Here is a 27,398-nt window from a genome sequence, read left to right on the forward strand (position 1 = left end):
CATTTCAGAGGGGAAGATTTTAATTTTGACTCCACTAAATTCATCTGACAGCTTTAGCTGATTTTTGTGATGTAAGTAAGTATTTCAATGTAACGAGGTTTATGAGATATTGTTCAGGATGATACTAGTTGTTTGCAACCTTTTTGGTTGATGACCCTGATAAAAAGCAGTGTCTAGTTACTGTCCCAGGAGAAGTTTATGAGTAGTTCCACCAAAGAGACTCTATTTTCCTTCTTTCCTAAACCATCAACCATCTCAGGACTAGATTAAACTACCTATCAAGCAGCTACAACAGTGCTACATCTGCAATGCAGCTGACTAAGAATGCAGTATACAGAAACATAGCAGTAACAGGGGCCATTTGTCTACAGAACAGGTACTTTTACTTCTATGTGTTTCAGTGCATTTAGCTGATTTTATTTTTATTTTGTCTGAATAAACTTGTGTTTTTTTTTATATTTCTTTAAGTAGAAAATGGGAATATGTCTTCCATCACTGGCGAAACACTGCTGTTTTGTACTTGATCTAAACAGCAGCCCTTCCTAGATGTAGTATCACTTCCACATAAGAACCAGAGCCAACATCTCAGTGTTTGTTGATGTGGTGTTATGGGCCTGTTAACCTATGATATATCTGTTTTGAATCGCAGTGTGAATGTGTTTGCCGTCCTCCAGAGGGTAAGACTGAGCCGGGGCCAGGGCTCGCCAGAGGCCCCAATCTCTCCCGGGTTGGCCTGATGCAGACTGAGAAATACGAGCCCCGAAGTCATTGCTTTCTTTCACCAACACTTTGTGTTAAATGGCCATAAGTAACAGTGGGTTTCCATTGTGCACGCAACCAGATAGTTTATTCTCTCACACATCATTATGGTTCACTCGTGTGTGTGTGTGTGTGTCTCAGTGTTGCTCTCCCCTCTGTTTCAGCTCTGACCTCATCCTGTCAGTTTGTACCTCTGATATGGAGCATTACTCCACTTCTGTGAAGCCACTGCGCAGTCGACTAGCAAAGCACCGTCAGCCCCGAGATAGTTTGACTCTTCTTCGGTTTGTGTGGAAATATAAATCTAGTTTCCTCTGGTTGCTGTGTGTCTTCCTTTTTCTTTGTCTCTGTTTGAATTTGTTTTACCATTCAGTGGTGTGGGTATAGTACACACATGTAAGCCATAACTCCAAACATAATTCATATAAAAATCATAAATGATACAATAGTTCAAGATGCACTCATCAATATTTTTTATTTTACCATTGTATGAAATGTTAAAGGGTCACTTGTAAACACAATGATTTATCACCTGACGAGTTTCCTTGCCGTACCAACCATTTTAGTGTCTTTGGTCTTATTGTTTTGCTTCACCAAACCGATATATTACATATAAAAGCTGTTGTTGGGATATACTTCATATTTTACGAGTGACACACTCTGAATTTTGGGAGTAAATAGTAATACACTGTTGGTGAAAAGAAAATAGGCATAACGTTAAATGTTATTCAAACGACGTTGTGGGAAGAAGCTAACCCCGCCGCTGTCGACTATGACTGAGTAAATACACTCTCAGTACTGAGAAACATCTTCCCTGACAACTGTTGGACCCGGGCGCCGTGGCCTTCGAGAGGGACCTCGCATGTGAATCTCTGTCTGAGGGTGATGTGCAGTCAGGGTATGCATAGGAGGCAGTGCCTATTGGTTAAAAGTTCAATGACGCGTGTTCAGGTCCGCACTCGTTGGCCACCTTGTGGTGAAATGATTTGCCTTTTTATTTTGGTCACTTTGATCTCATGGCTTGATCTAAAGCTCTGTGCATTGTGCTGTGAGTAGGCCTATTTATATGATGTGAGGTCTGGTTAATACAATAATAATATAATAATAATAATAATAATAATAATAATAATAATAATAATATAATAATTTATATATGTATATATATATATATACAGTATATATATATATTTATATATATATACACTTGGGCCACCGTAGTTCCACTCCGTCTGTAACCAAGAACGCAAATGCCGCGCGAGCCGCCATAGTCACGTTGACTTTGTTGTCCGACTTGACGGCGTGTCTCTTTTAGAGCCCGCCCCCTCAGACACCTGCAGCTCTCGTCGGCGTGATAAGTCAAGTCAAGTCAAGCCAAGACCATCCCGAACAAGGCTACTACTGTGAGCCAAGAACTTTGCCGAAGCATGAAATATCCACGGCCCATTTCCACTCCTACATCGTCTCGAAAACATTCGGCCCAAGATGAGCAGCAGCGGCTCCGAGTCCTCACAATGCAAAGGTAACAGAAAAAAAGCGAAAAACAACAACAACAAAAGCCTAGCGGTGACTGCTAAACACAGAAATTATATTGAACTGTTGCATGTGATGGAAACTGCACATTTAAGGTCCTCTCGCTGTGTCAAGAATGATTTAACCGAAGCCATAACCGAGGTTATCAGGAGTCACAGAGGGGAAGTGGATGGGACCATGGATATCGTAAATGAGGCTCAAATATCAGTGTTGACATATGTCAACAACAACAAGCGAAGAAAAAGATGTCCCTTTGAGAAATCTCAAAGGGACATCAGATGTACAGATGTACAACTGCTTACTTTTTTGATAGTCAATGAACTGCAGCACCTGAGGCCACAAAAACCATTGAAGCTTCTGTTGAAGTGGATGGAGACCTACAGCCGCAACAGGATGGAACAGGACTGACTATTTCCATTGATCACCTAAAGAGGAGGATTTGGCCCATGGACTACAAATAAAGTAAGTCTCTGCCTTTTATTTGATTTTTTTTTAGGGCTGTACCGAAAAAACATTGCATGTTATGCATCCCTCTCTCTCTCTATCTCATTTATTCAACCAGGCGGGTCTCCACCTCGTTCCAAATAACATAAAATATGACAACGCACATTCAAAGCTACCTTCAAAATCCTCTATGGAAGTTTGAGTGTTTAAGAAATTACATTTGGTGCAGCCCTTTTATCATTTATTTATTTTATTTTATTTGTTTTTTTAACATTGTTTACTGTTTTATTGGCTTTGTGTATTCTGTCTGATGTTCGACTATTGTGCGCCAATACTTGGCCATCGCCAGACGCTCATTGTGTGTGTGCTTTTGTGCTTTTTCTGATTTCACGTGTTCTACTGGTGCGCTGACGCCAACATTTTCTCTCCGCTTTGTTTTTTTCCTGGTACAATGTCTCCAGATGCTCATTGTGTGTGGGTGCGCGTTCACACCGTTTGTAGGAGTGAATGAGCCTGTTTCTACTGGTACTCTGTAGCTGAGGTTTGTCTGTTTTCTCTATCCTGGTGCGCTTTCACCAGAAGCTCAGTGTCTGTGGTCATTGGTGCACTTTTCCTTATTTTGCAGGACTGAATACGCTGTTTTCTACTGGTGTGCTGACACCAAGATCTGTCTGTTTTTTTTTCTATACTGGTGTGCCGTCGCCAGGTGCTCGTTGTGTGTGTGCTCTTTTACACACTTGTAGTGAACAGTTTTCTACTGGTGCGTTTACACCAAGATTTCTCTTTGTCCTTATGCTGGTGCGTCTCCAGATGTTCATGGTGTGTGTGGTTATCTGTGCGCTTTTTACGCATTTTGTATGATTGGAAAAAGCTGTTTTCTCTAGCTAGTTTAGACTATATTTGCATGCATAATGTAGACATGTCCATATGCCACATTGATATGTCAGCGCCAACCCAAGCAAAGATTTTATCAAAAGTTACTGCTGACATGGATAAACACTCACCGGAGATGCATCGTCTGCAGCTCATTTAGCCGAAAGTCCACCGCTACAATTTCAAATGCAGGTTTGTGTACTGGCCATGTTTCCAACCATGTTAAAGTCTGTGAAAACCGAATTTCTATATAGTTGAAATTAGTTTTAGTTTCTTTAGACAATTTCAAACAATTATGGAAAAATAAAAATGTCTTTTAGCTCAGAGTCAAATACTATGTTTGACCTGTGTGATCTAGTTGCAGGGGCGACCTGTGGCATAGGTAAGGGCACAAAATGCCAGGGGGGCTCAGAGTCTAATGAAGAACACCACCCATGTGTCGTGCACAGGAATGAACTGCTGCGAGTCGGCGTGGTGCACCTGCCTTCTGCCAGGCAGCCACAGAGCTGCAGCCACACCAGCCAGCCTACAGGCACTTTGAGATAACTCCTGTCTGATTAGCTCCTTAGGAGGACATTGTTCCAAAAGCAATTCACTAGACTCCCAGTATTAATTTAGTCCCGGGAGAGAGGCCCATCCATCGTAGGTAGGACGGGCCGCGCTCGGGGCCTACCCCGCGGCCTGCTAATAGCACGGCACCTCCTGGCCTGTCACTATAAGTGATAGTCTCTGCAAGTTTGTTGCCTTGTTGTGCGTTTCTCCCATCAGGCAGTGCGCCTCCCTCCCTCCTTCCCTCCGCTTTCTCTCCTTTTTTCTAACCCTCTGTCAGCAGCGGTTCAGGGCAGGTGTCTTCTCTGTCACTTCCATCACTCACACTGCTTGACGGAGGGAAGACACAGTTCAGAACACGGCGGGAGCGGGAGCGGGTGATTCATTGAAAGCTCGCCTCTCTCCTTGAAAGAGTGCGGTAGACGGAAACAGTGGCTGCCTTCATTTTTTTAAAGGTGTGCTTGCGAGGGCTGCCAGCCACGAGGAAATAAGAGGAGAATTTCGAAAGCGCTTTCAATATTGTTGAATCTCTGAGAGTTGCTCCAAAGTGAATAAAACTTGAGAGGTTGAAGCGTCCTCTGATGTGTGATGCACCTTTTTTTATTGGTAAAGAACCCAAGCTGTTTAAAAGCGACGGGGGATCCCAGCTGGCTCACGGAGAGCACAAAGTGTTTTCCTCTGACATATTTGTTGTTTCTGTTTGAGAAGCAATGCTGTATGGTTGGGAGTAGGTGAAGGAGATTGTGGCACTAGAGCTGTGTTGTTGTTATTGTTGAGAAAGATATTATAGAATAAAAAAATTGTCAATTGAAGTGATTGGAAGCCTGTTCAACTGTGAGGTTTTAGACATATAATGAATATTTATTGGTGTTACTTATAATGCAGGTATGGAGATATATTTGTCGAGATAGGATGTCAGGTCACGATAGTCCTGGCCAAAATAATTTGATTTTACGATATAATCCTGATCATCACTCGAGCCGACCCTTCTGATGATTCCGATAATGTAAATTCACCACGATTATTACATTATTGTGGGTGTTTTTACCCCCATCCAAAATAGAACTATATATCGTCCCACCTCTACTGTACAGTAGGGGTGTAACGGTACACAAAAATCTCGGTTCGGTACGTACCTCGGTTTTGAGGTCACGGTTCGGTTCATTTTCGGTACAGTAAGAAAACAAAATGCAAAATATAAATGTGCTAGTTGTTTATTACTTTTGTGCTTTTAACAGTAGGAACATGCACTGGAGCTAGAATGCTGCTCAAAAATATAAATACAAGTATTTAAAATATTTATTTAAAAAATAAAAATAACAGACTGTTTCTTTAAAAATAATTCTCCATCTGATGTGCAACATTGAACAGTTGCAACACTAAATAGTTTCAAGTTGTTGCTCAGATTAAATAACATGAATAAGGCTCAGACTGTTTTTTTAAAAACAAATCTTTTCTCCATCTGATGTGCAAAATTGAACAGGGCAGGGAGAGGCTGTTTAAATGCGGTGGGGAGCTGTGTTTGCACTAAAGGCGGGTCCAAACCGGACCGAAAATCGGCGTCTTTGAGAGTCGGCGTCCGTGACATGAGTCTCCTTGGTGTGGTCGCTCGAATCGGCCCACGTCGGCGTTCATTTCAGCCGATTCAAATGTGTAATCCGCCATTCGAGTCGGCCATATTAAGTAGCCCGACTTCATTTACCGACGCGAGTCGGGCAGTCGGTGCGGTGTGGACCCGCACGCTACGCTCGTCTTACTCCTCGTTGTAGCGATGTTCACGTGGGGGTGGTGCCGTTTCAAATGCGTCAACAGGTTTGACGTGTTGCCAGAAACATACCCGACCTCACATGAACAATGTCAGCAAACCGCTTTGCCGAAGTGTTCCCAAACGGGAGACCTTAATGTCGCGGGAGGGTCCTCCAACTCTGGCTTGTTGCCAACGCTAGCGGCATTAGCCATGACGTCCGCTACTACTGCTGTTTATTGTGTCGCGGTGTGCGCAACTGCGCATGTGCGGCTGCAGCACGCTCCACAAATGCGGTCCTCTACTTAATATGTCCGTATGGAAACTCGTTCGGTACGCCTCCGTTCCGAACCGAGCACCCCGTACCGAAACGGTTCAATACAAATACATGTACCGTTACACCCCTACTGTACAGTATGCGTCGGAGGATAGAAAAATATGATTGAAATGCAACAAAAATGCTTTAAACTTCTTACATTTAGCTAAAGGTTTCTGTACTCTGACTGGTGAACTGCAGTGCACTCTGCAGAGTAACTTTTCTCCCATCCGTTATTTTCCTCATTAAGTTTCAGACACCGTTGCCAAATAGAGAAGTTGTTGTAGATTTCTCACTCTCCTAGTGAATACTAAAAAGCAAACAGCAACATTAACTTTTTTTCAGACCACGCAGGACAATTTTAACATCTTGGCTGTTGAAGCTTTTTGGAGGCAAAATGATTCACGCTGAGCATTTGCTCTCCTAATACAAACACGTCTGATCATCGCTTTGACATGAGAAACATACTGAATTACAAACTTGTGTGTGATGTCGTCTGACATTTTTTTTGCTCCGCCAAGAGAGTTGGCAATGTTGTTTTCAACATTGGAAGACTGCGCTCAGTGTTGGATTGCATTGTTAGACCAACGCTGCAACACAAACCAACTGCAAATGCTCATGCACCTCATTCTCATGCCAATGAAAGAAATGGCAATCAAAAAGAATGCTTTATTATTATTATTATTATTATTATTATTATTACTTCCCAAACACAGTAGGTTTTTCAGTTGGATATACACATAGTTAACTTGTCTCTCTATAGGATTTCATTGTGGATTGTGATAAAAAACACTCGCAAAAAGTTGATTGTGGTGAAATTTTATGATGGAGATAATCGTGAATATCATTACGAAGCCTGATCTATGATCATCTTATATAAGATTATTGTTGATCTCTAAAATGGATACATTATCTGTGATGAAATTATCACAATCAATCGTCACGTTCTCTTTGATTTCTCAGGAAAGCTTTTTCAAGTTTTGGTCCACTTGCAGTCGAGAATGAACGGATTTAGAATTTGGTGGTCAAAGGCCACAACTCAAAAATTCATATGCTTATTATGACAATTTCACACAAATGTCTTTGAGGTAAAATGGTGACATGATGATATTTTGGACACAGGTGGGTCTTAAACTGTAACATCACTGGTTAGCACAAATTGTATTGTTTTAATGGTGAATCTACAGGATTTATCTTTGCATTTCCTCGTCTGATCTTAACACTCTGCGTACCTCCTTCCTCCTGTCCATCAGCATCACCACCCAGATGTTTGCCTCAACCCTTGATGTGTTTTTACATTAAAAATACATCCACAATATGTTGTCATTAGGGTTGGGGGGGGGGGCATGATGGTATAAATATCAAAGAAGCAGAACGGAGGATTATTTCATCAACCCAAATGTTTCTGCCATTCTCGGCAGCTGTGTCAGCCAGGTATATAGAGATATGGCCCCAAGGTTAAAGGAGTGCTCTGCCCACAGCAGCCTTGGCTGGCATCATTATAGATCCTGCGTTTATTGATTTGAGTTCATTAAAGCTGCTGCATAATTCATGTCAATACCAGCGCATAGCTTAATTAGAAGACTTGCAGTGGCTTTCATGGGGGGTTTTAGTGTCGAAGCAGAAGCATGACGGCAGATTGGGTTCTACACAGACCTCCTTGTGCGTGGAAGGGGAGCATTGTTTTACCCAAAGCACAACCAGTAACAGGGTTTGTAATATTTCAGATGCAGTACTGCCATCATGTGGTTATGTACAATATGTCTAGTGTGTCAGTGTGAGACCATACACAGCAACACTTTTCAGCCTATATACACTCAGTATTTCCCATTGGTTGATAATAATGAGAAGAAAATGCATCACTTTTAAAGCTGGTTCGCCCGTTCCTTTTTTTTTTTAATTTTATTGTTTTTGACCGTTTACATAGTAATTCACTATCAACATGACTGCTGCTATGAGCCCGGAGTGCTATATAGCCTATGTACAATACTGTTGTTCATTCATGCAGGGTCCTCTTCTTCTTCCATGTACTAAACATGCACTGCTTTATTTTTACAAAATTAATTCCATTCTCTCTATGCAATATAATAATAATAATAATAATAATAATAATAATAATAATAACAATAATAATAATAATATTGGTGGGACTTATTTAGCACCTTTTTGAATATTCAAAGACGCTTCATATGAGAAACTATATAATATATAAATCATTACATTTATGCAATACATTCATTTCCTTTCACAAACACTTATATTTTTCCTAAACGTATACATTGCCATATTTGATTTAGTTTCTTGTCACCCCATTATCTTATGACTAATGGTGCTGGCGCTGGGGATTTGCTGAGCTGACTTGTTCTCTCGTGCAATACATATCATTGTATCGTCGACCCCGTGTTAACCTACATATGACCAATAAAGTAAACTACCCTCATTATTTCCCTCTTCCAAGCAGTGGTGAAGAACACCAGGAGTTAGTACCAGGAGAAGAGTTTTCATTAAACCAAACTATGACTGATGGGTTAACTGCGTGGAGTACGATGCACTGGGCTTCATTTCATCACACGCGGCGAACTTCACAGAGAACAACGAGGATCTGTTTCAACCGAATTTTCTCTTAACTCAGATCCAAACACAAAACATAAAATCTGTTAGTGTGTTGGTGTGTCACTCACTGCCAAGTCTGTTTGTAACAACATTATCATTATTATTACACTTTGGCAGTTAGGATAACGGACACTCGATTGTCCTGCTCTTATTGTGTGAACTAACCACAGACACTTGCCCCGTAATGGACGCAGGGCAGCGAGTAGATATTTGGTGTTGTTTTTGGCATTAAAAATATATATTCTTTGGCCTGGTGGTGTCCATTAACAGTGGAAACACACTGAACATGCAGTTTGTAAAAGGTTGGCCTCGGAGACACCAGAAACAATAATAATACATTTATGTTTCTGTCTGAACCTCCAGCGTGTCCACTTTTGGAGCAGCTAAATATACAAACAGTGTACAAATGGAAGTGATTTATGGCATTGTAATCTCCTGCTGGAACACACAAGGAGAGAATGAAATAATGACAGATTGAGATTTTATTTCTCCACAGCCATTCTCTTCATATAATCACTGGCTCCATCCTGCCAAATGATGCACAAGTGCTTGTTTCCAGCATGAGCAGCGTGTCAATAAAAGGGGCCAGGCCAGTTTATCAGACGAGATTGTTCGGGAAGCACGTTCTCAACGGGAGATTTTCCTCCGTTAGAAATGATTTCCCCATTTGTCATTTTGCGTTGCTCGATTAATAACGGAGCTCCTGCAAATCCTTTTAATGAGGTTTATATCACTGAGAGACGCGTCCGTAGCATGCTGCAATGTGTCGCAGAAAGGGGGCAAATTAACCTGGCATGCATGTGAATCGGAGCAGTTTTGCATTTGACGCTTGAGGAAATATTTTCTGCCTCTCAAATGTCGCCCCAATGAACCGAGGAATCAACCCGTCAAATTAGTTTTGTTCTGCTAATGGCATTGATGCAGCCTTTGCCATTTGGAGACGGCGTGAGCGCAGCTGAGTCTTTGTACTCCGTGTGCACGTGTTAATGTTCGCAATAGAAATCTGTTGTCAAAATCAGCAGAAACCCGTCATCGGCCATGTTAATGCTGGCTCCAAGGCAAACATGAAGATTAACTGAGGAACCTATAATAGTAATACTTGAAAAATAGAGCAAAGTATCTATTTTTTCCCCCCTTTTCTGTTTTTTTTTTTACAGTCCTCTCAACCAAGACGAGGTTGTTTATCACTCTGAGAAGATGTTTGGTTGCCTGCCTTCAATGTCTGCTTTGGGCCCTTAAGCTGATTTAGCTACACAAGCACGTTCTCTTCAAAGCATGTCAAGATTTTCCACGCACACTAATGAGGTAAATGGATGGCTTTTGTTTTCTTCACAGTTTTAACTTCCCCCAAAGTGTTCTCATGACTTATACACGAGCTGTTGCGGAAATCGGCCTTGAGCGTTTAATCAAATCTCTAACTCTACAGAGTGATCAATTTGTGCTGTAATATTCATCTGCCACACAAGCGTCAACAACACGCCCGCACACACACACACACACGCACACACACATGCACGTACATGCCAGCAAACAACAAAAGCAGTCAGGCTTCTGTTCGTTCTTATTAAAACAATGTCGTTTTGAAAGGCATAATGCTTGTGTGACAAAAATGCTGCTGTGACAAATTATCTATTTTTTAATGAAGGTAGAGCGTGTGAGAATCATACAAATGACTGAATATTGTTACGGCACCATACGGTGTCCATCACAAAACAGGATATGTAATATGGGAGAATAAAAGCACCAATTTGAAACGAAATTGAATACAAAATGAGAAATTTCTAGCGGTTCGCCGCTTTATGTGATTTTTAGCGCTTTCTTTTTGTCGTTTCAAGATCCCCGTTACAAGTGGGCCCATTCATTGCTCTTTAAGAGGCGCTCTAATTACTCTGGAGGGCTGAGTATGCACCGTTTGCCCGGTGGCTGTCAGGTTTGATAAATACGACGCAAAATGAGGAAGCACTGCGTGCGCTGTTTGCGATCTCGCAATAACAAACGCAGCGTAAACTGCGCCAGTCTTAGTAAATCTACCCCAGAGTGGATAGACCTCAGTGTGATTGAAGGGCTAAAAAAACGTCCCATGTGGCTGTTGTTGTTTTTTTGTATGTATCAACAAATTAATGTAATGGGTTGAAAATAAAATTAAAAGTTCAAAGGTCAGTGCAGTTCATTTTGAAACCATGGTTTAGTTTAGTAGGTAAAAATGTTCTAAGTCTTTAAAAAATGATTTTCGTCTTTACAATCTGAGTAAATTCCAATTCATTTGTGCTCAATTAGGCAACTAATATTCTAGTACTGTAGAATAGGGCTGTAGCAGTGAAGGAATGTCTCCTGCGACAATTTAAAGAGCCTTAACCGCGTAGTATTACCGCCATTCACTTACTTATATATTTGCAAATGGCTTAATTTATCCTGATTTGTCCACATTTATAGTGATTTTAAATATGCTTTATTGTTAGGCAATTATTATGTATATTTTTGCTTTTTGACACAGCTTTAAAACAAATGTAATACTTCGTATATTAATAAATTAATAAGAAATTCCTTTCCTTTTACTTGGAGGAGGGTGGCTGTCCGTTACTTCAGCAGGTCTCTTCTTTTTTGCAACAGGTGGCACCGCCGCGTCCACCGCGTCCACCACGTCCACCACTCCCAGCATATTGCCTCTTTTACATTTTCTAACACTCCCTTTTAATTTGGTTAAAAGCCATTGCAAAAAACTTTAAAAATTATCCCTGCCCAGGAAGTAAACAAGTGAATGAAAGCAAAAAGCACCAATGAGTAATCATACACCGAAGAATCCAGACAGTAACAACGCTACGTTGTTTTCAGTCGTAGTTAACACTGTCTTTGTTGTGACAATAAAACTAAATTGTTAGAAACAGAACTGGTTTCTCTCTCATACAAAACCAACAGCTGGATGAAAGAAGGTGTTCTCTGGGATTCTTCAAAGCCCGTCTTGGGAAAACTGAAGGAACCTGGTGCCCCCAAAAATAAAATCATCACAAAATCCCACCTGGGGTGAACATCACAGACTGGTGACCCCTCACACCGTGAGAGCATAAGAGAAAGGTGAAATTGAAAGTATTTTCTAGACAGCACATTTTTGAAAGCTGGTCAACATTAAATACAGTACTTTGCTCTATCTCTATGGTATAATTTGTACAAGGACTCACTGAGAATGAATGAGCTATAGGCAGGCTATAACTGCTACTGACCCATGTTTTCATCTCACAATTTTTATGCTTTATGTTACCTTTTTTATGATGACATTTTAGAGTTACCTCTCGCTGCCAATTGGGGGCTGTCTGCAAGTAAACCTGCTCTGTGTAGCTTTATAAATTCCATTCAGTAAAGCTTCTCAGTGGCCAACAGAAGCTGGCTGTGGCTGTACTGGATATCTGCATGCATCCATAGCAGGTCTGTGCTGAATGATAACATGCTGTTAGTGGAACCAACATCATTTTTTTGTTCTAATTAATTAATGCATTTTCAGTATATTTGATTTTTTTGTTGTAAATGTGTATTAGCACTGGTGACTCCATATAGTGATATAGAAAGAGGAAAGTCTGTGTGGGCGATTCCCCTGTTTAAGTGCTGCATAGATTATGTATTTTTGTAGCCTAACTCAGGAAGTTAGAATCACATTGGTTCCCTTGACAAAGAGCCAATGGGATAATCCCATCGGATTTGGGATTATAGCAGAAAATATGCTCTTTGGCAAAGAAACGTTCATACTTACATGTTTGTTCAGCAAGATAATCTTCAGAAATTACATTATTTTTTTATGATTTATTGTGGCGTGAATGCAATAGCCAGAAGTAGAAATGGTATACTGGGCAACCGCCTTTTGAGACACTTAAAAACTTGAGAGTATTTACTGATTGTATGTTGTTAAGGGAGAGACTAAATCAACCCCCTACCGGAGGACCACCATCAACCCCCTATCAGTGGACCACCATGGAACCTTATTTGGGAGAAAATATACACTATCCATGACTGTGCACCAGTAAACAAAGCAAGGTCCATAAAGACCTAGATGAGAGTTTGGTGTGGATGAACTTGACTGTCCGGCACAGAGTCCTGACCTCAACCCGATAGAACACCTTTGGGATGAATTAGAGTGGAGACTGAGAGCCAGGCCTTCCTGTCCAACATCAGTGTGTGACCTCACAAATAGGCTGCTGGAAGAATGGTCAAATATTCCCATAAACACACTCCTATACCTTGTGGAAAGCCTTCCCAAAAGAGTTTAAGCTGTTATAGCTGCAAAGGGTGAACTTAACTTTTCTTGTAAAATTAAGTTGACTTTACTGGCAAAATTAAGTTGTCTCTACTTGCTAAATGTATTTCTTGCATTCAAATAATTACGTAGTTCTTACAAAGACTGGTCTTGCTTGATCTATATAATTATCTGATGCAAAAAGTTGCCTTGATTATTTTAAGTAGAACTAGCACAATTGTTATCAGTGAAAAATTATGGCAATCCAGTTATTACAATTTGTGATACCTTGTTTAAAAAGCCAACATTGTAGTCACTAGTTGATCAAAATTCACAGGGTTCAAAGTTTAGAAATTATGAATATGTTCACCAAAAATGGTATCTGCCAAAGATATTTTGAAATATTGTGTACAAGACAATATTGTACTTGTATTGTGCCAGAGAAAAGATCAGTCAAGATCAAGTCACCAAAATTGACAGGATTTATTTTGAATGTGCTCATAACATTTCATTGAATTCCCTCTGAATAAATGCTGCCATGGAGTTAAATGTCAAGATAGGGATGGTCACCTACATGCAAGGTATTATACACAGGCCAACACAAGTCAAACAACAAACGGGTTTTAGTATTTGTTTTAACATTTGTTTGTATTTAAAACTTACCCATACAGTACTTCACTCCTGAAGAGGCACATTTCCTCAATTAAACAGGCTCGTAAACATCCATCCATCCATCCATCCATCCATCCATCCATCCATCCATCCATCCATTTTCTACCGCTTATCCTGTATTCAGGGTCGCGGGGGGGCTGGAGCCGATCCCAGCTATGGCTCGCAAACATGTTTTCTGAAAATATATGATAGAAGTAAATCTGTCATCGGATATTGAAATTAAAAAGCCATTGAATTTCTAGCACTGAATATTTATGCATTGAAATTATGTATCTGAATGTTTTGCTTCTGAATTTAACGCTATTTTTCAATGTTCACAAATTCAACGTTAAAAATGTCAATGTTAAAACAATCTTAATCAGTCAGACTGAAGCTCTGCCTCGAGCAGCAGGTGTCTGTCAGTGTTTCTCCGTCGAATGTCATACGAAGGTCAGGGCTGACCTTGACCGCGTGGTGTCAGACAGCGTTATCATATTGAACGGGGAAACACACACAACATTTAATTATTTTAATGAATTGAATTGTATACATTGTATTGCGTTTCTGAATTTGTTATGTTGAAATTTTTTTAAAAAAGAGATAAATTCCGAGGCAAAACATTCTGAAAATGTACTTTCACTGCATAAATATTCATGCCTTTTAATTTCAAAATCTGATGTCAGATTTACTTCCATAATATAGGCGATAGTGATTTGCTTGACCAGAGCTGAACAGTGACAACAGGTTTGAATTGTTGTCAATTCATTATCTGTCTATCTTGTCAATTATCTGCAAGGAAGTTGAGTTGTGTCTTATAACTGTTGAAGTATGACTGTAAAAGACAAAAATATGTAATTAGAAAGACGCGCGGCGGCGCGACAACCAGGCTAGTTTCCCCATTTCTTTCTGAGTTTGTCTTCCACATACACAGCGACACAGATTTTTGTGTTGGTAGTTTCCTGCATCTCCCTATCCATTCTGTTCCTCCTGATAGCCAAAATCACAATATAGTTAGTCTAATTTACATATTTTTCTGTCTCTGCTCTCCGATAACAGAACGAGTGTGAAATTTGTTCGCAGCTCATAAATACTGTGTTGACCAGCAGGCATTACCAAGCTGCTGCAGCTGCAGATAACATCATTATTGTGTGATCACCAGACAAAATAAACAACTATATTGATGTTTGAAATGAGTGATCACAGGGGAGGTTTGCGGCAACAAAAATGTGTCATATACAAGTACGGCCAAAAAGCATCTGTTGCCCCATTTAAACGGGCTGCAAACGGGTATTTGTGCCTGTAAAAGACAGGAAAAGTAAAGTGATGCTGCTGAGGACCAGACGCTCCACTTCTGAAACGTTTCCAGTGGACGTTGAAACGGCGACGGAGTGCAGCTGGAATGTAACGCAGCCAGATGCTGTGTACATTCGCCAACATGTTGTGAAATATCTCAATTTACTAGATGGATTGGTACCGACAGGGCTGGACGGTGGTGTAGTGGGTAGCTTCCCGGGTTGGGTTTGGGTTCCTTCTGTGTGGAGTTTGCATGTTCTCCCCGTGTAAGCGTGGGTTCTCTCCGGGTTCTCCGGCTTCCTCCCACAGTCCAAAGACATGCAGGATGGGGATAGGTTAATTGGTGACTCTAAATGTCCCGTAGGTGTGAATGTGAGTGTGAATGGTTGTCTGTCTCTATGGACCGGCGACCTGTCCAGGGTGTACCCTGCCTTCGCCCAATGACAGCTGGGATCGGCTCCAGCCCCCCCGCCACCCTGAATACAGGATAAGTGGTAGACAATGGATGGACTGATTGGTACAGACATTCATGGTTCCCAGACAATGTCTTCCACTCTTATTCCTGCAACACCATAAAGTTGACATCTGTGGCTTTATATTAAATGTTTTGACAACCTTTGGATAGATTGCCATGAAATTTGGTACAGAAAGTCATGACCCCCTAGGGATGAATTGTAATATACTTGGTGATCCCTGACTTTTCCTATTGCAACTTCATCAGGTCAAATGTTCCTATACTTTGGACAAAAATACTGCATGTGACGATCATTAGAAGTGTATGCTCTTGGTACCAGAAATCTTCGGAACAGGTTGTTCGGTTGGGCATTAAGTTACATTTACATTAGATATTCTGTTATTAATTTATTTTTGATTGAAATTATGCTCTAACTATTAAAGTAAGAATTATTGCCAATGAGCAACTGTTGAATGTTTATCATTTTCAAAATAAATGCAATTCTTTGTTTCCTCTACCGTACCCAAAACTTACCAAACGTGACCCAATAACTGAGGTACGTACTAAACAATGAATTTTGTGTACCGTTACACCCCTGATGATCATGGTTAACCTTATACCTGACATCAGCATGTTGTCCTCAGTAGCATGGCTGCAGATGCTGTCTGCAGAAACATTCAAAAACATAATGAAGAATAAACGGAACAAATATATTAAAATAATGATGACTCATGAACTGACTTTTCAAAGTTCAGAATCCACATTGGGCAATGCAACTGCAAGAAAAAGAAAGGAGAATACAGTGAAAATTCTAAAGACAATTTATTAGTAGACACCCATCAGCCAGAAACGATAACCTCCTGAAGAATGTCTTCCTGAAATACACCATTTGATTGGCAGTGTAAAATAAGGCAAAAGGGCTTAAGATCATATTTTGTACACCAACAATAAACAGTTATACATTCACTTGTTACTGTAATTACGCAATTTGATAAATCTGTCCATACACCCACATACCGAGAAAACGTCATTAGCGGGGTGCTGTAATACTCATCATAATGCAGTAGCTGATTTGGCCAGATATTGGCTATACCTACATAGGACCCAACCACAACCTAAACAAAGATTAGATTTTGGATTTGCAAAAGCCAACACAGTATACTGACAAAAGTTCATACAGTTACCATCACCGTGAAACGGTACTTCCACCAAAATTGTTAAAGGTCTTGAAAAGTTGATTATAGCGTGTATAGATTGAAATATCATTTCCCCCCCCCTTGCTCGTAGGCAAACGCATCTCTTGATGAAGTATTTTGTTACATAAAACACATTTCCAGTGAGCTGCAAAGCGTATAGCTGAGTAGTGACTGCTGATTTAAAAGAGACACACTGTCAGTATGACTATACCATAACTGTATAGTCGTATTTAGGTTGTTTCCATCAAGATGATAACGTACATCTTTGCATCGTGCCGTCATAAAAAAATATACCGCTACCTGCTTTGGTCGTAGCCAGACATGTTATCTTGATTTAAGTTTAATTTATAATCTGTTCATTCAAGGTATTTCTGTGTAAATTTAAGCCCCACGTGTATTTATTTGTATCAAATTTTTTGGTCCTCCTCCTAATATGTAGTCTTTGCTACAGCTCCATCACCGTACAGCGATTTGTGAAGCAAGAAGAAACCCGACTTTACTTTGGCTGCAGTCTCCATTCAGTCAATATTGCCTTCATGATTATCCGATGAATGGTTGTGTTTACTTTTTTCTCCTCGATATTAAGTCCTTTTTGTATCTTAACATGTTCAATCTAACGGGATTGTAACAGAGCTCTGGTTTAAAGGTTTGAGTGCTCAGGAACTAAGAATAACCATTTTAATGAGCAGTTTCCACGAGTGCACATGTGATCTGACCTGTAGCAGTACTGTTAAAAAAAAAAGCTTTCTGACTTTAGTGCCAGCTGGGTAGTTAGAGAGAAGTGTAGTAGAGAATATACCAGTCGGATAATACTACGCACAGGAAACTACCTTTTGATTTGTGTCTTTTAGCAGTGCATTTGTTTCCAAAAGATGCAGAAAAAAAAGATTGTTAAACATCTAAGCAGCTTTCACTAATGCACACACACACACACACACACACACACACACACACACACACACACACACACACACACACACACACACACACACACACACACACACACACACTCTCACACTCTCACATACGTACACACACACACAGTGGCGTTGCTATGGGTACAAATGTCATTAGCCAGGTTGGGTAATTAGGTGGAATGCAGCTCATCTGTACAGGGTCTATTATCATATAAGTAATTAAAGAGCTAATTTCCAAAAATGTATATATCCATTTTCATGGAAAGAAAATAAAAATCTTTCGCTGAAGCACAGTGGCCACACTTCATCAATCAATTGTTTTCTGAAACTGCAAATGTTTACAGTCATTTCTTGAGAGTTAGATTGGTGTTTTTTCCAGCTGGTGGATATTTAGTTTTGGAAAGAAACTCTTCTGTTACACAACTCTACACTGTTATTACTGAAACAACAAATTACATCAAAAAATGAAATAAACATACTGTCACCATAAGCACTGAATATATATATTTTAGAAATACATAGAAAAATATATAGTCATCTGAATGCCCATTATACAATTGTACACAGTCGTGTCAGGAACAAAAAAAGCCTATAAGGTGATGTAGAATAGATGTGCTACATACAGAGAGTATGGCGTTTATGACAGTGTTCAGGGGGGGTTTCGTGTGATAGGTGGAGAAGTTTGGGCACGCTCTTCTCTTTTTCTCATCCTCTCAAAATCTCCAAATCATATTTGAGTCGTGAAACAAAGTGAAAACATCTATTTTAAAACGTAATGAGTACGTTTGTAACACCGATAGGCATTAGAAGATATTGGCAGCAAAAATCTGTACCCTGCAAGTACCTGGATGTCCTGCATTTAACATCAGCCACCAAGTAAAACACCTCTAGTGGTTGGGGGACCTACAGCACACGTATGCGTTGGACTAAAGCACAAACTCAGCCGACAACGTTAGAAGTAGAAACAAAAATGCTACGGTAGGTGCACACAGCTTCTGAAAGATTTTAGAACATTTATAGCATTTCATTTTGTTTAATTTATTTTTAAGTAAAACCCATTTACAGGTATGCTTTGATACGTAGAGGTATACTGATGCTGATTGCGGTACGTGGCGGTGATCATTACTTGATCTTTGATTTTAAAGCAACTATATTCATAAATATGGACATTGTTTTAAAGGCAGGTCATAGGGACATCGGGAATGTGATTCAAAACTATATTAAATTGCACCCATATGGCACTTATGTTGACTCAAACAATAAAATGCATTTGCTAATTCTATTTGACTCACAATTTTAAGCCTGTTGAACAATAATAAACAGTTTTCTTTGAGTAGCATAATATTTATAATTGTAATATTCTATCTCACCATGTGCTAGAATTGAATAAATAACGTCCATTTCAGGAATATATTTAGTATTTGATACCACATGAACAGTTAGAACTCATAGTTGTCTGAAGATGGAGATGATCTGGTAGAAATATATGCATAAAAAGCAGCTTTTGTGGAATCCAGCGAACGTTTAGTCTGATGACTGTGATGCTTGTATGGAAAGGTCCATGTTGGCGTGTGAGTTAGCCTCTTTAGGTCAAGATTACTGTCATGGTAGTGACGTCTACGTGGAATGTGACTTGTGATCCAACAGATGATAGGAGTCGGTCAATATAAATCTTTGAAAGGCTTGGTGTAGTTAAACATCAAATAGTCTGTGTAGTAGAAGTCATAGATTCGCTGTCTCTCCAACGCGCTGACCTGGGAAAAGTATTTTTCTGTGATGTCCGTCGAGGTCCTCTTGTCAGCTGGGTTCCTGTCTTTAAAACTTGGCAGCTTGACGTTGGGTGGGGCCCCAGTCAATCGCAGGAGAAAGTTGGACTCCTCCTCCATGTTCTCGAACTTACCGATGAAGTCGTAGTCTATGAGACAAGGGTGGCAGAGCTGGTTCGCCTGGTTCCAGTGGATGTCCATTCCCACTGGCCGGTGGACATCCAGCAGGTACTGGACAAACTCCTTGAACATGACCCCGTTACCTGTCCTCAGGGCTTCCGCGGTGGGTTTATCCCTGTACTTGGAGATGATGGGTTTCCCAAACAGGTTGTGGTAGTACGCGTTAGGATTTTCAAACTTGTCCCTGTAAGCCGACACCATTCTCTCCAGGGGCTCTCGGACAAACATGACTTTGGTGTAGGTCTCCAGACGGTGCATCATTCCCTTCCGGTCAAAGGTGTTGAGCTCCCTGAGAAGGTGGCTGTCATGGACTGTGTTGTGTTTAATGCTCTGAGCATCGGGTGCCAGGCCCGCCAGCACCATCAGGGTCCTCTTCCAGTTGGAACAGCCCGCCTTGGGCACCTGGCAGTACAGCAACTTGTACTTGTCCTCCACGAAGAGGTTGCTTACGAGATGACCTGTGATGGTCTTGGAAATGCTGCTTTTGTACTTGGCGCACATCTCCTTCATGAGTGTCCGGCGTGCTGTCTGTATGTCTGCAAGCTTTTTCCACTTATCAAGGTTGAAGGAGGCGGAAGGGGACGACACCGAGGACGAGGAGGAAGAGGATGAGGCATCGCTGTTAATTTTGCGGTGGATTGGGGGACTTGTCTTCAGCAGTTTGCGTTGTCTTTTGGAGACATGAAGGGAAGTTATGTCCTGCTCCAGTGACCCGGGGGTGGGCGCCTGTTTATTCTGCTCCCGAGACCCAATGGTGGCCGTCTTTCTACTCTCCTCAAAGTGCGGGAACTGCATCGGAGGGATCGGGCTGGACAAGATGGTTTCTGTTTCTTGGTGGTCCGGATAATTGTCAGATTTGGCTCTCTCTCTGTCCTGTGTAGAAAGAGTCTGTAAAACAATGACAACACAGGTTGTAAGAGACGGTGGCAGATATGTGTCAGATGATAGACATTGAATTAACATTTACTTCACAAGGTGAAGGTGAACAGCTGCAGCATTTATTCAGTGCTCACATAGGCCACTTGGTGGTGCTGTTTCACCACACCTCTAACTTGGTTACACGCACATGTTCCACTACTTAATGCCACCCATGACCTATCAATAATGTGAGCTGTATTATCAAATACATGTCTTATAAACACCTAATGAGGAATGTAAATTAGAATCATCTACGGCCTGATTACCATCAGATGATGCCCGGGGGCCATTATGCATTTTGACATTTTATTTCAATTAAATGCTGTAATGGCGTCATAAAGCCAATGGACTGGATGTATAATTTAAATTTTACAACGGACAAGGTGATGAGCTCATCATGAATCTTGGCTCATCCCCCTCCTGACTTAAATGGCCATATTCTTTCATCTATAGGGACATCTGGCGGGGGAAGTGGTTCCTCCCTGTCTGTTTAATGTGCGATGTGAGCACGGGGCAGCAACCTTTACACCAGACATGACGTTCTTCAGGGTGGGCGCTGACGTAAGTCTCTTATTGGTGCCGACGATCACATCACAGCAGAGACAGTACTACGGTGCTGCAGGTCTGACATAAACCTAGTCTAGGGATTGTCTTTAGAGATTGCAATTTTTAGTCCAATATTGTTCCTCAGAACTATAATACCAAATACATTTTTTCCCCAACCGTCCTGTAAGATTATTTCAACCTGCCTAAAGGCTGTGTCAACTGTTAAAAATTCCAACCATTGCTCTCAGGTGGTTATTTGCATGAGACACAAATGATTGTCTTTATTTGCTTTGATAAAACAAAATCTTGGCATTAGCTGTTTTAAGTAATTATAAGCTGATAAAAGCTAGTGTTAGGAAGTGTTAGCTGGTCACTGTCTGAAGAAGGAATTATAATATAATATAATATGTGTCTGATTAACTTGGTTATTCCAAATGTTTGAAACTTTCTGGCCAATCAGCTGAAAACTGTCCGGTTTCCTTCGATCGGTGCATCATGTTGAACTCTCTTCTCATCTCACCTATCTGAACCTTGTAGCTACGTATTTTATTGTGGTTTAATGTTGTGTTCTTCAGGCAAAAAATGTCTAAAAATGTCACTTTCATTTATAAATTCATCCACAATGGATCCAAACTAAGCGAAAACATAATTTCAAGAAAGGAAGCTTCTACTGTTGCAGATGAAAAAAAAAAACGATGTGTGATCACACCTTGAGGAACCGAAGCCTGAATCGACTGGGACCGTTTACTCAGTAAAGTCTGACTGGCTGAATGCTCAGTGTGAGGTCGGCCTCTCTACACAGATACTATCAGACACGCTGAGAGGTACAAGGCTGACAATCCCCTTTTCTCTTTTTTTTTCGTGAAAGATAACAGTTTGAAGCAACCTGCTGATCTGTGTTTTGGGAGAAATGGAGTAAACATGTACCTCTCTGGACTGCCGTGGAGTACTTCCAAGCTTCACACCTGGGGAGAGAGAGAGAAGTGAAAAGAGACATGAAAATCAGCACTTAGGTAAACAACTTGTACTTTTTCCTATCCTTGTAGAAGGGAGTTAGGCACCTCCGATGCATCAGAGGCTCAAATAATTGAACGCTTCCTATCACTTAGTAGCCTACTTTTGATCCGCGGGAAAACTGCCACTGCTCTAGTAATCCACAGAGGGAAGACAGGTAGCTCTATCTGTGTAATGAGCTGCCACAAGCATGAAAAGTTGGTAAATGAGTTGCGCTCCCAGTAGCGAGCATTGAGGATGCAACGGGGAAGATACAAAAGCACAAGAAAGAGGGGGGGGGGGAAACTAGCAGGAAAGATGGAAAGAAAGCAGCAACGAGATGCAGAAGTTTGAGACCGATTTCCAGAAGACAGCGGGGGGGAGTGATGGAGACATACAGATTGGTTTTGTGGCAGCCTTGGGGACAGGTGGTACGCGTATTGGCAGATGTGCGGCAGCCGGACAGACGACATGTTTAGTGGTCTGTCTCCAGCTGGACATCTCCTTTCCTTAGGTCCCCCCAACCCGATGATACATAATCAGGCTGACAGCTCTGAGTGGGGCTGCATGGCTGCTGATGGGGGGAGTGAAGACACCTCTGCTTGAGTGGCCTGTCACTTCCAATTTGTGGGTAGAAGTGATAGGAACCTGCATGAGGGGGGGGTGTAGATGCAGGCCACAACCTTCCCTAAGTGATGAGATCTGCAGAGTCCTCTCTTGCACTTAAACACGCCTCGGTTGAGACGGAATAAAATGCGTTGCCCAGATGCAATGTTGTTTCAGATTAGTATGCGCCAGAGAGCCGCTGTTGCTGCCTGCCTTTTGTGTGTTGAATCTTTTCTCATCGTCGCTCCTCTGAACGAGACGCTGGAGGGAAAGGTGGAGGAAAAGGAAAGGGGAGCCGGCTAAGGAGGCGCGTGTGACATTTTCTAATCTTGTTTGGGTGCCATTTGATCTCCCATCCTCTAATGATAGCTCATGTGGAATGTGCATCTTTTGATATCGGTTCACATTAGCTCACTCCAAACATGTAATTATTCATCACAACACACAGATGCCATCGCCAGTGAAACATGTCCGCAACGGCAACGTCTATTTCTGCTGTTCCAGACTGGTGGAGTGGCACGAGCCCCTGGTAGCCCCGACCGTCTGGTCAGGATCCAAGCTTATATTGATCTTCAAAAGTCTATTTCGGTGGTAATTAAAATCTCCAAAGGTGTAATTGGTTCCTTCCGTGAAGTGTTTTGTCTGGCCGTTGCTATGGTATGGGTTAGTCACAGTTTGTCAAGGCTGTCGATGTCAATCCTACAATAGCTGCATATGTAGAGTCTGCAGACGGTAGCTCACATGAATTCAGCTTCATTTTTGTCTTAATTTGTTGTTTATTATTGGGGCATATGGCAGACATATGGAGAAGAAAGTGTTGGAATTGTGTAAAGTCCCCCCCCCCCCCACCCCGACAACCGACCACCCTGGACTCAACGCTGCCGAAAAACAGAGTGGACTGCTTCAGGAGGAGAGGGAGCAGAGCCGAGAGAGAAGCTAAGCTAACCCAGCTGAGACTTAAGGCTACTTTACGACCCAGCATGCTCCTGGCTCTCTGATGTCAGGAAAATAAAGTGGATAAAATAAGACGTCAGTTGATGGGCGAACACGGGACAGAGGACAGACTCCAGTGGGACGAGAGGAGCTGTTTACATGAATGATGCTCAAATGTCAAAGATAATGGACAGATTATTATTTTAACGTTCAAATGTTGGTCATGTTATCTGCACAGAGAACTGGTTTTGTATCTGCGGTTCACATTCTTCTTGCACGACTGTTTTAGCTTTGTTTTTGTCATGTTTTTATTTATGTTGTGTAGCATCAATAGACCTGACTACAAAAGCATTTAGTTATGCATCCCTGTGTTGCAGAATGACAGTGAAGGATCCTTGAACCATGATGCTCCTTGATAAGTAACATTTCAAACCTTTATTTTGACAGTATGCTGAAGCACAGACAGAATTCAGGACACGCTTGATGCAATACATGTATTTAGTTGAATATTTGACATTTATTTACGCAATTTGTTCCGCAGAGGAAATGGAAATATGACAAGGTTAAATGGGACCGAGCATACAGGACACTGGGTTGTCCTGTTCAGCACTCTGTGACAACGGTGTCTTTGTTAAGGTTGTTTTGAAAGCGACTTCGACGTGACTCGATTCGATGTAATAAATCTCGGCTTAAAAATTGCTCATAAATGGTGAATGAATTCTGGCTCCGAAAAATGCATTACTCTCTCAAGTAGGGAGCCCAAATTCCATTTCACGAGAGGATCATTTTTTCCATGATAGGAGTACAACAGAAACAAGTAATATAACAATGTGAACTGAATTCGGGGGGGGGTGTTGTAAACATAATTTATCTCTGTAGCATCTATTTGTGTGAGCGTAATAGTTGCTGTTTGATTGCAATTTCACACTCACTCAATTCCACTCAGTATAACTATGCTATTGATTTGAACTGCTGCATGGTGGAACAGTGATGTATTGTTAAGATAGAGGTTTCGTCCTGTGAGATGCAGAAAATGAATCCTGGTAATTCCACATAGGGATGCCATGCTAATTTTCTAAATAATACAATAACTTTTCTTCCATTGTATACTACTATATAAGGTATTATAGTGTATCCAGATGTGTGTTTTACTCTCCAAGGTATAGTATTATTTTGATACCGAAAATTCCAGCATGAATACCGCCACACCCCTAGAAAAACACGACATTTTTCACTTTTTTTCTGACTTTTTATAGACCAGACAGCTAATTGATGGATTCAGAAAATAATCGTTAGTTGCAGACTTTCACAAAAAAAAGGATTCACTGCAGTAATAATAATGTACTGAGGGGGAATTGGGAGTTGTATTAGATTGGAAGAAAACAGTCAACCAATAAAGCTGAAATAGTTTTTATCCCCAGACATTAAATGTCAAACTCTGGCCTGTTATGCTTTGGTATCTTCTTTTAGATGCTCTCGGGTCGGGGTGAACGCACACAAAAATCAAATCCACTGCTCAAAGCGTAGATCAAAAGAGAGCCTCTGATACATTTTGCTTTGATTCTCAGGTATTTCTCTGTAGTTTTGCTGATGAAGGAAGCTGATTTAAAACAGGATCGGCCCCTGAGCCTCGTCCTCTGTTGACCTCTAAAATCACCTTCAGCATCCCCCCCCGCGATCCCGGAGATGAGGCCTCTGAATATTCATGCAGACGACCCGGCATCCCTACAAGGATCCATATAAGCAAGGGCCACATCATTAGTGGATCCATTATCATCCTTCCCTCTCAAAGACCCTCGTACAACTCGCTAACAGAGGAACACATCAAACGTCCGTCTCCCCGCCACCGCCGCCGAGGAGGAGCAAAGGACAAAAACAATGTGAAATAATGAGCTTATTAAGTGAAGGATTGCGGCCCCTATGTTCTGGGAGAACTTGTTAAATTCCTGGTTTCAACCAGAGACAGGCAGGGAGGGTGCTAGAAGCCAGACAAGGCGTGTCCTCCTCCAGCCCACCGTTGAGACCAGGCAGTCACGCTGCACCACCGAAAACCTTTCATTAGTCATTCAGCACACTGAGCCACTGTGACCCCTACCAGCTACACTCCCCTCTCTACCCAGCAAACCACCCACACCTTCACTCTGCACACATGCTCCTCCTCCACTTGACTCTGTGTGGGAACAGAGGGCTCCGGCATGCTGGCGTGGTTTATCAGAGGAACGCTCAAGAACAGCGGCATTGTTTTTAAGCTTTGGTCCATTGATGTTTTAACTAAAAAACATGATTCAGGTGGTGTTGAAATCCTCCAGGACTGGGCCAGAGAGAGCAGGTGCTGGCAAAGAGGAGGAAGAGGAGGTGGTGTTGGTGATGGGTGATGAATCAGTGATTCGGGATTGAAGGCAAGACCACACACCGGCGATCTAAAAATTTGTGTCTGAGGACCCTTCTGTGTTGTGGAGGGAGGCTTTGAAGCTTTAAGGGTTCCTTAAGTGTTCACAAAGCAAAGGTTTGGCTTAGAATGAATCAACGGCACATCTTTAATCCAACCAGTTAGGATGTACTGCAAATGAAACAAGCAACCAGGACACAGAGGAAGCACATTCTTCCCACTGTTTCAGTATTGGGAAACATGCCACACTAGGAGAAGAGATTAATGGCAACAGACAATGTTCTCTAATTTGATTAATTAAAGTTTTACATACTAAGTCTGAACTGCTGCATATGAAACGGTCGGTCCAATCAGAGTCTGAGGAGACAATTACACGGGGTCATGGTCTGACTTCAGACCAGTATCCTAGAAATTAAATTGGACAATTCTGCCTTCACCATACACATCCAATCCTCAGTGGTGGCAAGTACAAGTACTTACTCAAGTACTGTACTTTATCTAAAATTGATAAAATTTTGATAACTCCATTTAAAAATGTTTTTTTTTTTTTTTCACTGAAAATGATATCCTATTCGTGAGACAATAAGACTTTGTTTCCCAACAAAATGTTTTAGTGCCAGTTTGCATTTTCAGCATATTTTGATGATTACCAGGATAATATCATCACACAGCTATGGTCACTACTTTGTCACTTACATTTTAAAAACATGATCGTCCTCAAATGAGCTCCGCCTTGATCAAATACACTGAAATGCTGTTTACATTATCACATTAATGTATCGTCCTTATCATTATAAAAATAAAAAAAATATGTAATTTAAATACTCACAGTAAAATTAGTATTTTTAGGATACTTTTATATTTTCTTCTCACTTGCGGATGGCAGGACCAAACTGTGAAAGAAAACACTGATATATAAAGCAGCTGCTTATTCCCATATTCAGATGAACATTATCATGCTAAATATTGAGTTTTTGGCCCTCTGATGAATAAAAGTCTAAAATTTGCTCTCCTTGACACTCCGGTTTGGTCTCCACCAGCTCCTCTCTGGAAAGGTCTGACTCTCCAGGTGTAAAATGCTCGACTATGTTCTCCAGCTGTATGGTAACTTTGTCTGTCTGCCGTCTGGGACCGAGCAGCCGGCTTTAAGAGCTTTTTCTCCCTGGCTGAACATGAACATGCTGCACGAGAGCAGAACCAAAACCAAAACAGTGCTACAAGCTGGGGTGGGGTGATGATTTCCTCTGAGTTTGTTACTGTGACTGATCAGTTTGATATACAAGTAGTCATGTAATCCATTGTTAATGAAAACATATTGATTATAAACCCTGTAAGTACACTTTGCTGATATTACATTTATCGTCTTACACAGCACAGAATGACTGATCTGCAGGGGGAGTTGGAAGGGTTCTCCAGGTGCTGATCTTATTGCTGCATTTAGCATGGTGGTACCTTCTCATTTTGTATTTCCGTTTCTGGCTCAATGCCCTATTAACATCTTATCAA

The 27,398-nt window shown here is 41.2% G+C and overlaps 1 protein-coding gene across 1 annotated transcript in view; it reads right to left on the reverse strand.

The window, feature by feature from the left end:
- Positions 1–16,251: 16,251 nt before the first annotated feature.
- chst8 (carbohydrate (N-acetylgalactosamine 4-0) sulfotransferase 8) overlaps positions 16,252–27,398 on the reverse strand; it is a 173,082-nt gene continuing 161,935 nt past the window's right edge. The window contains exons 3-4 of the mRNA XM_084014079.1: positions 21,899–21,936; positions 16,252–20,395 (exon numbers count right to left, since the gene is read on the reverse strand). Coding sequence (XP_083870205.1) covers positions 19,223–20,395; positions 21,899–21,936 — 1,211 coding nt within the window. The 3' untranslated portion in view covers positions 16,252–19,222. The remainder of the gene's footprint in view (positions 20,396–21,898; positions 21,937–27,398) is intronic.

Source organism: Eutrigla gurnardus (genome assembly GCF_963514095.1).
Source record: "Eutrigla gurnardus genome assembly, chromosome: 1".
In the NCBI taxonomy this organism is placed as follows: domain Eukaryota; kingdom Metazoa; phylum Chordata; class Actinopteri; order Perciformes; family Triglidae; genus Eutrigla; species Eutrigla gurnardus.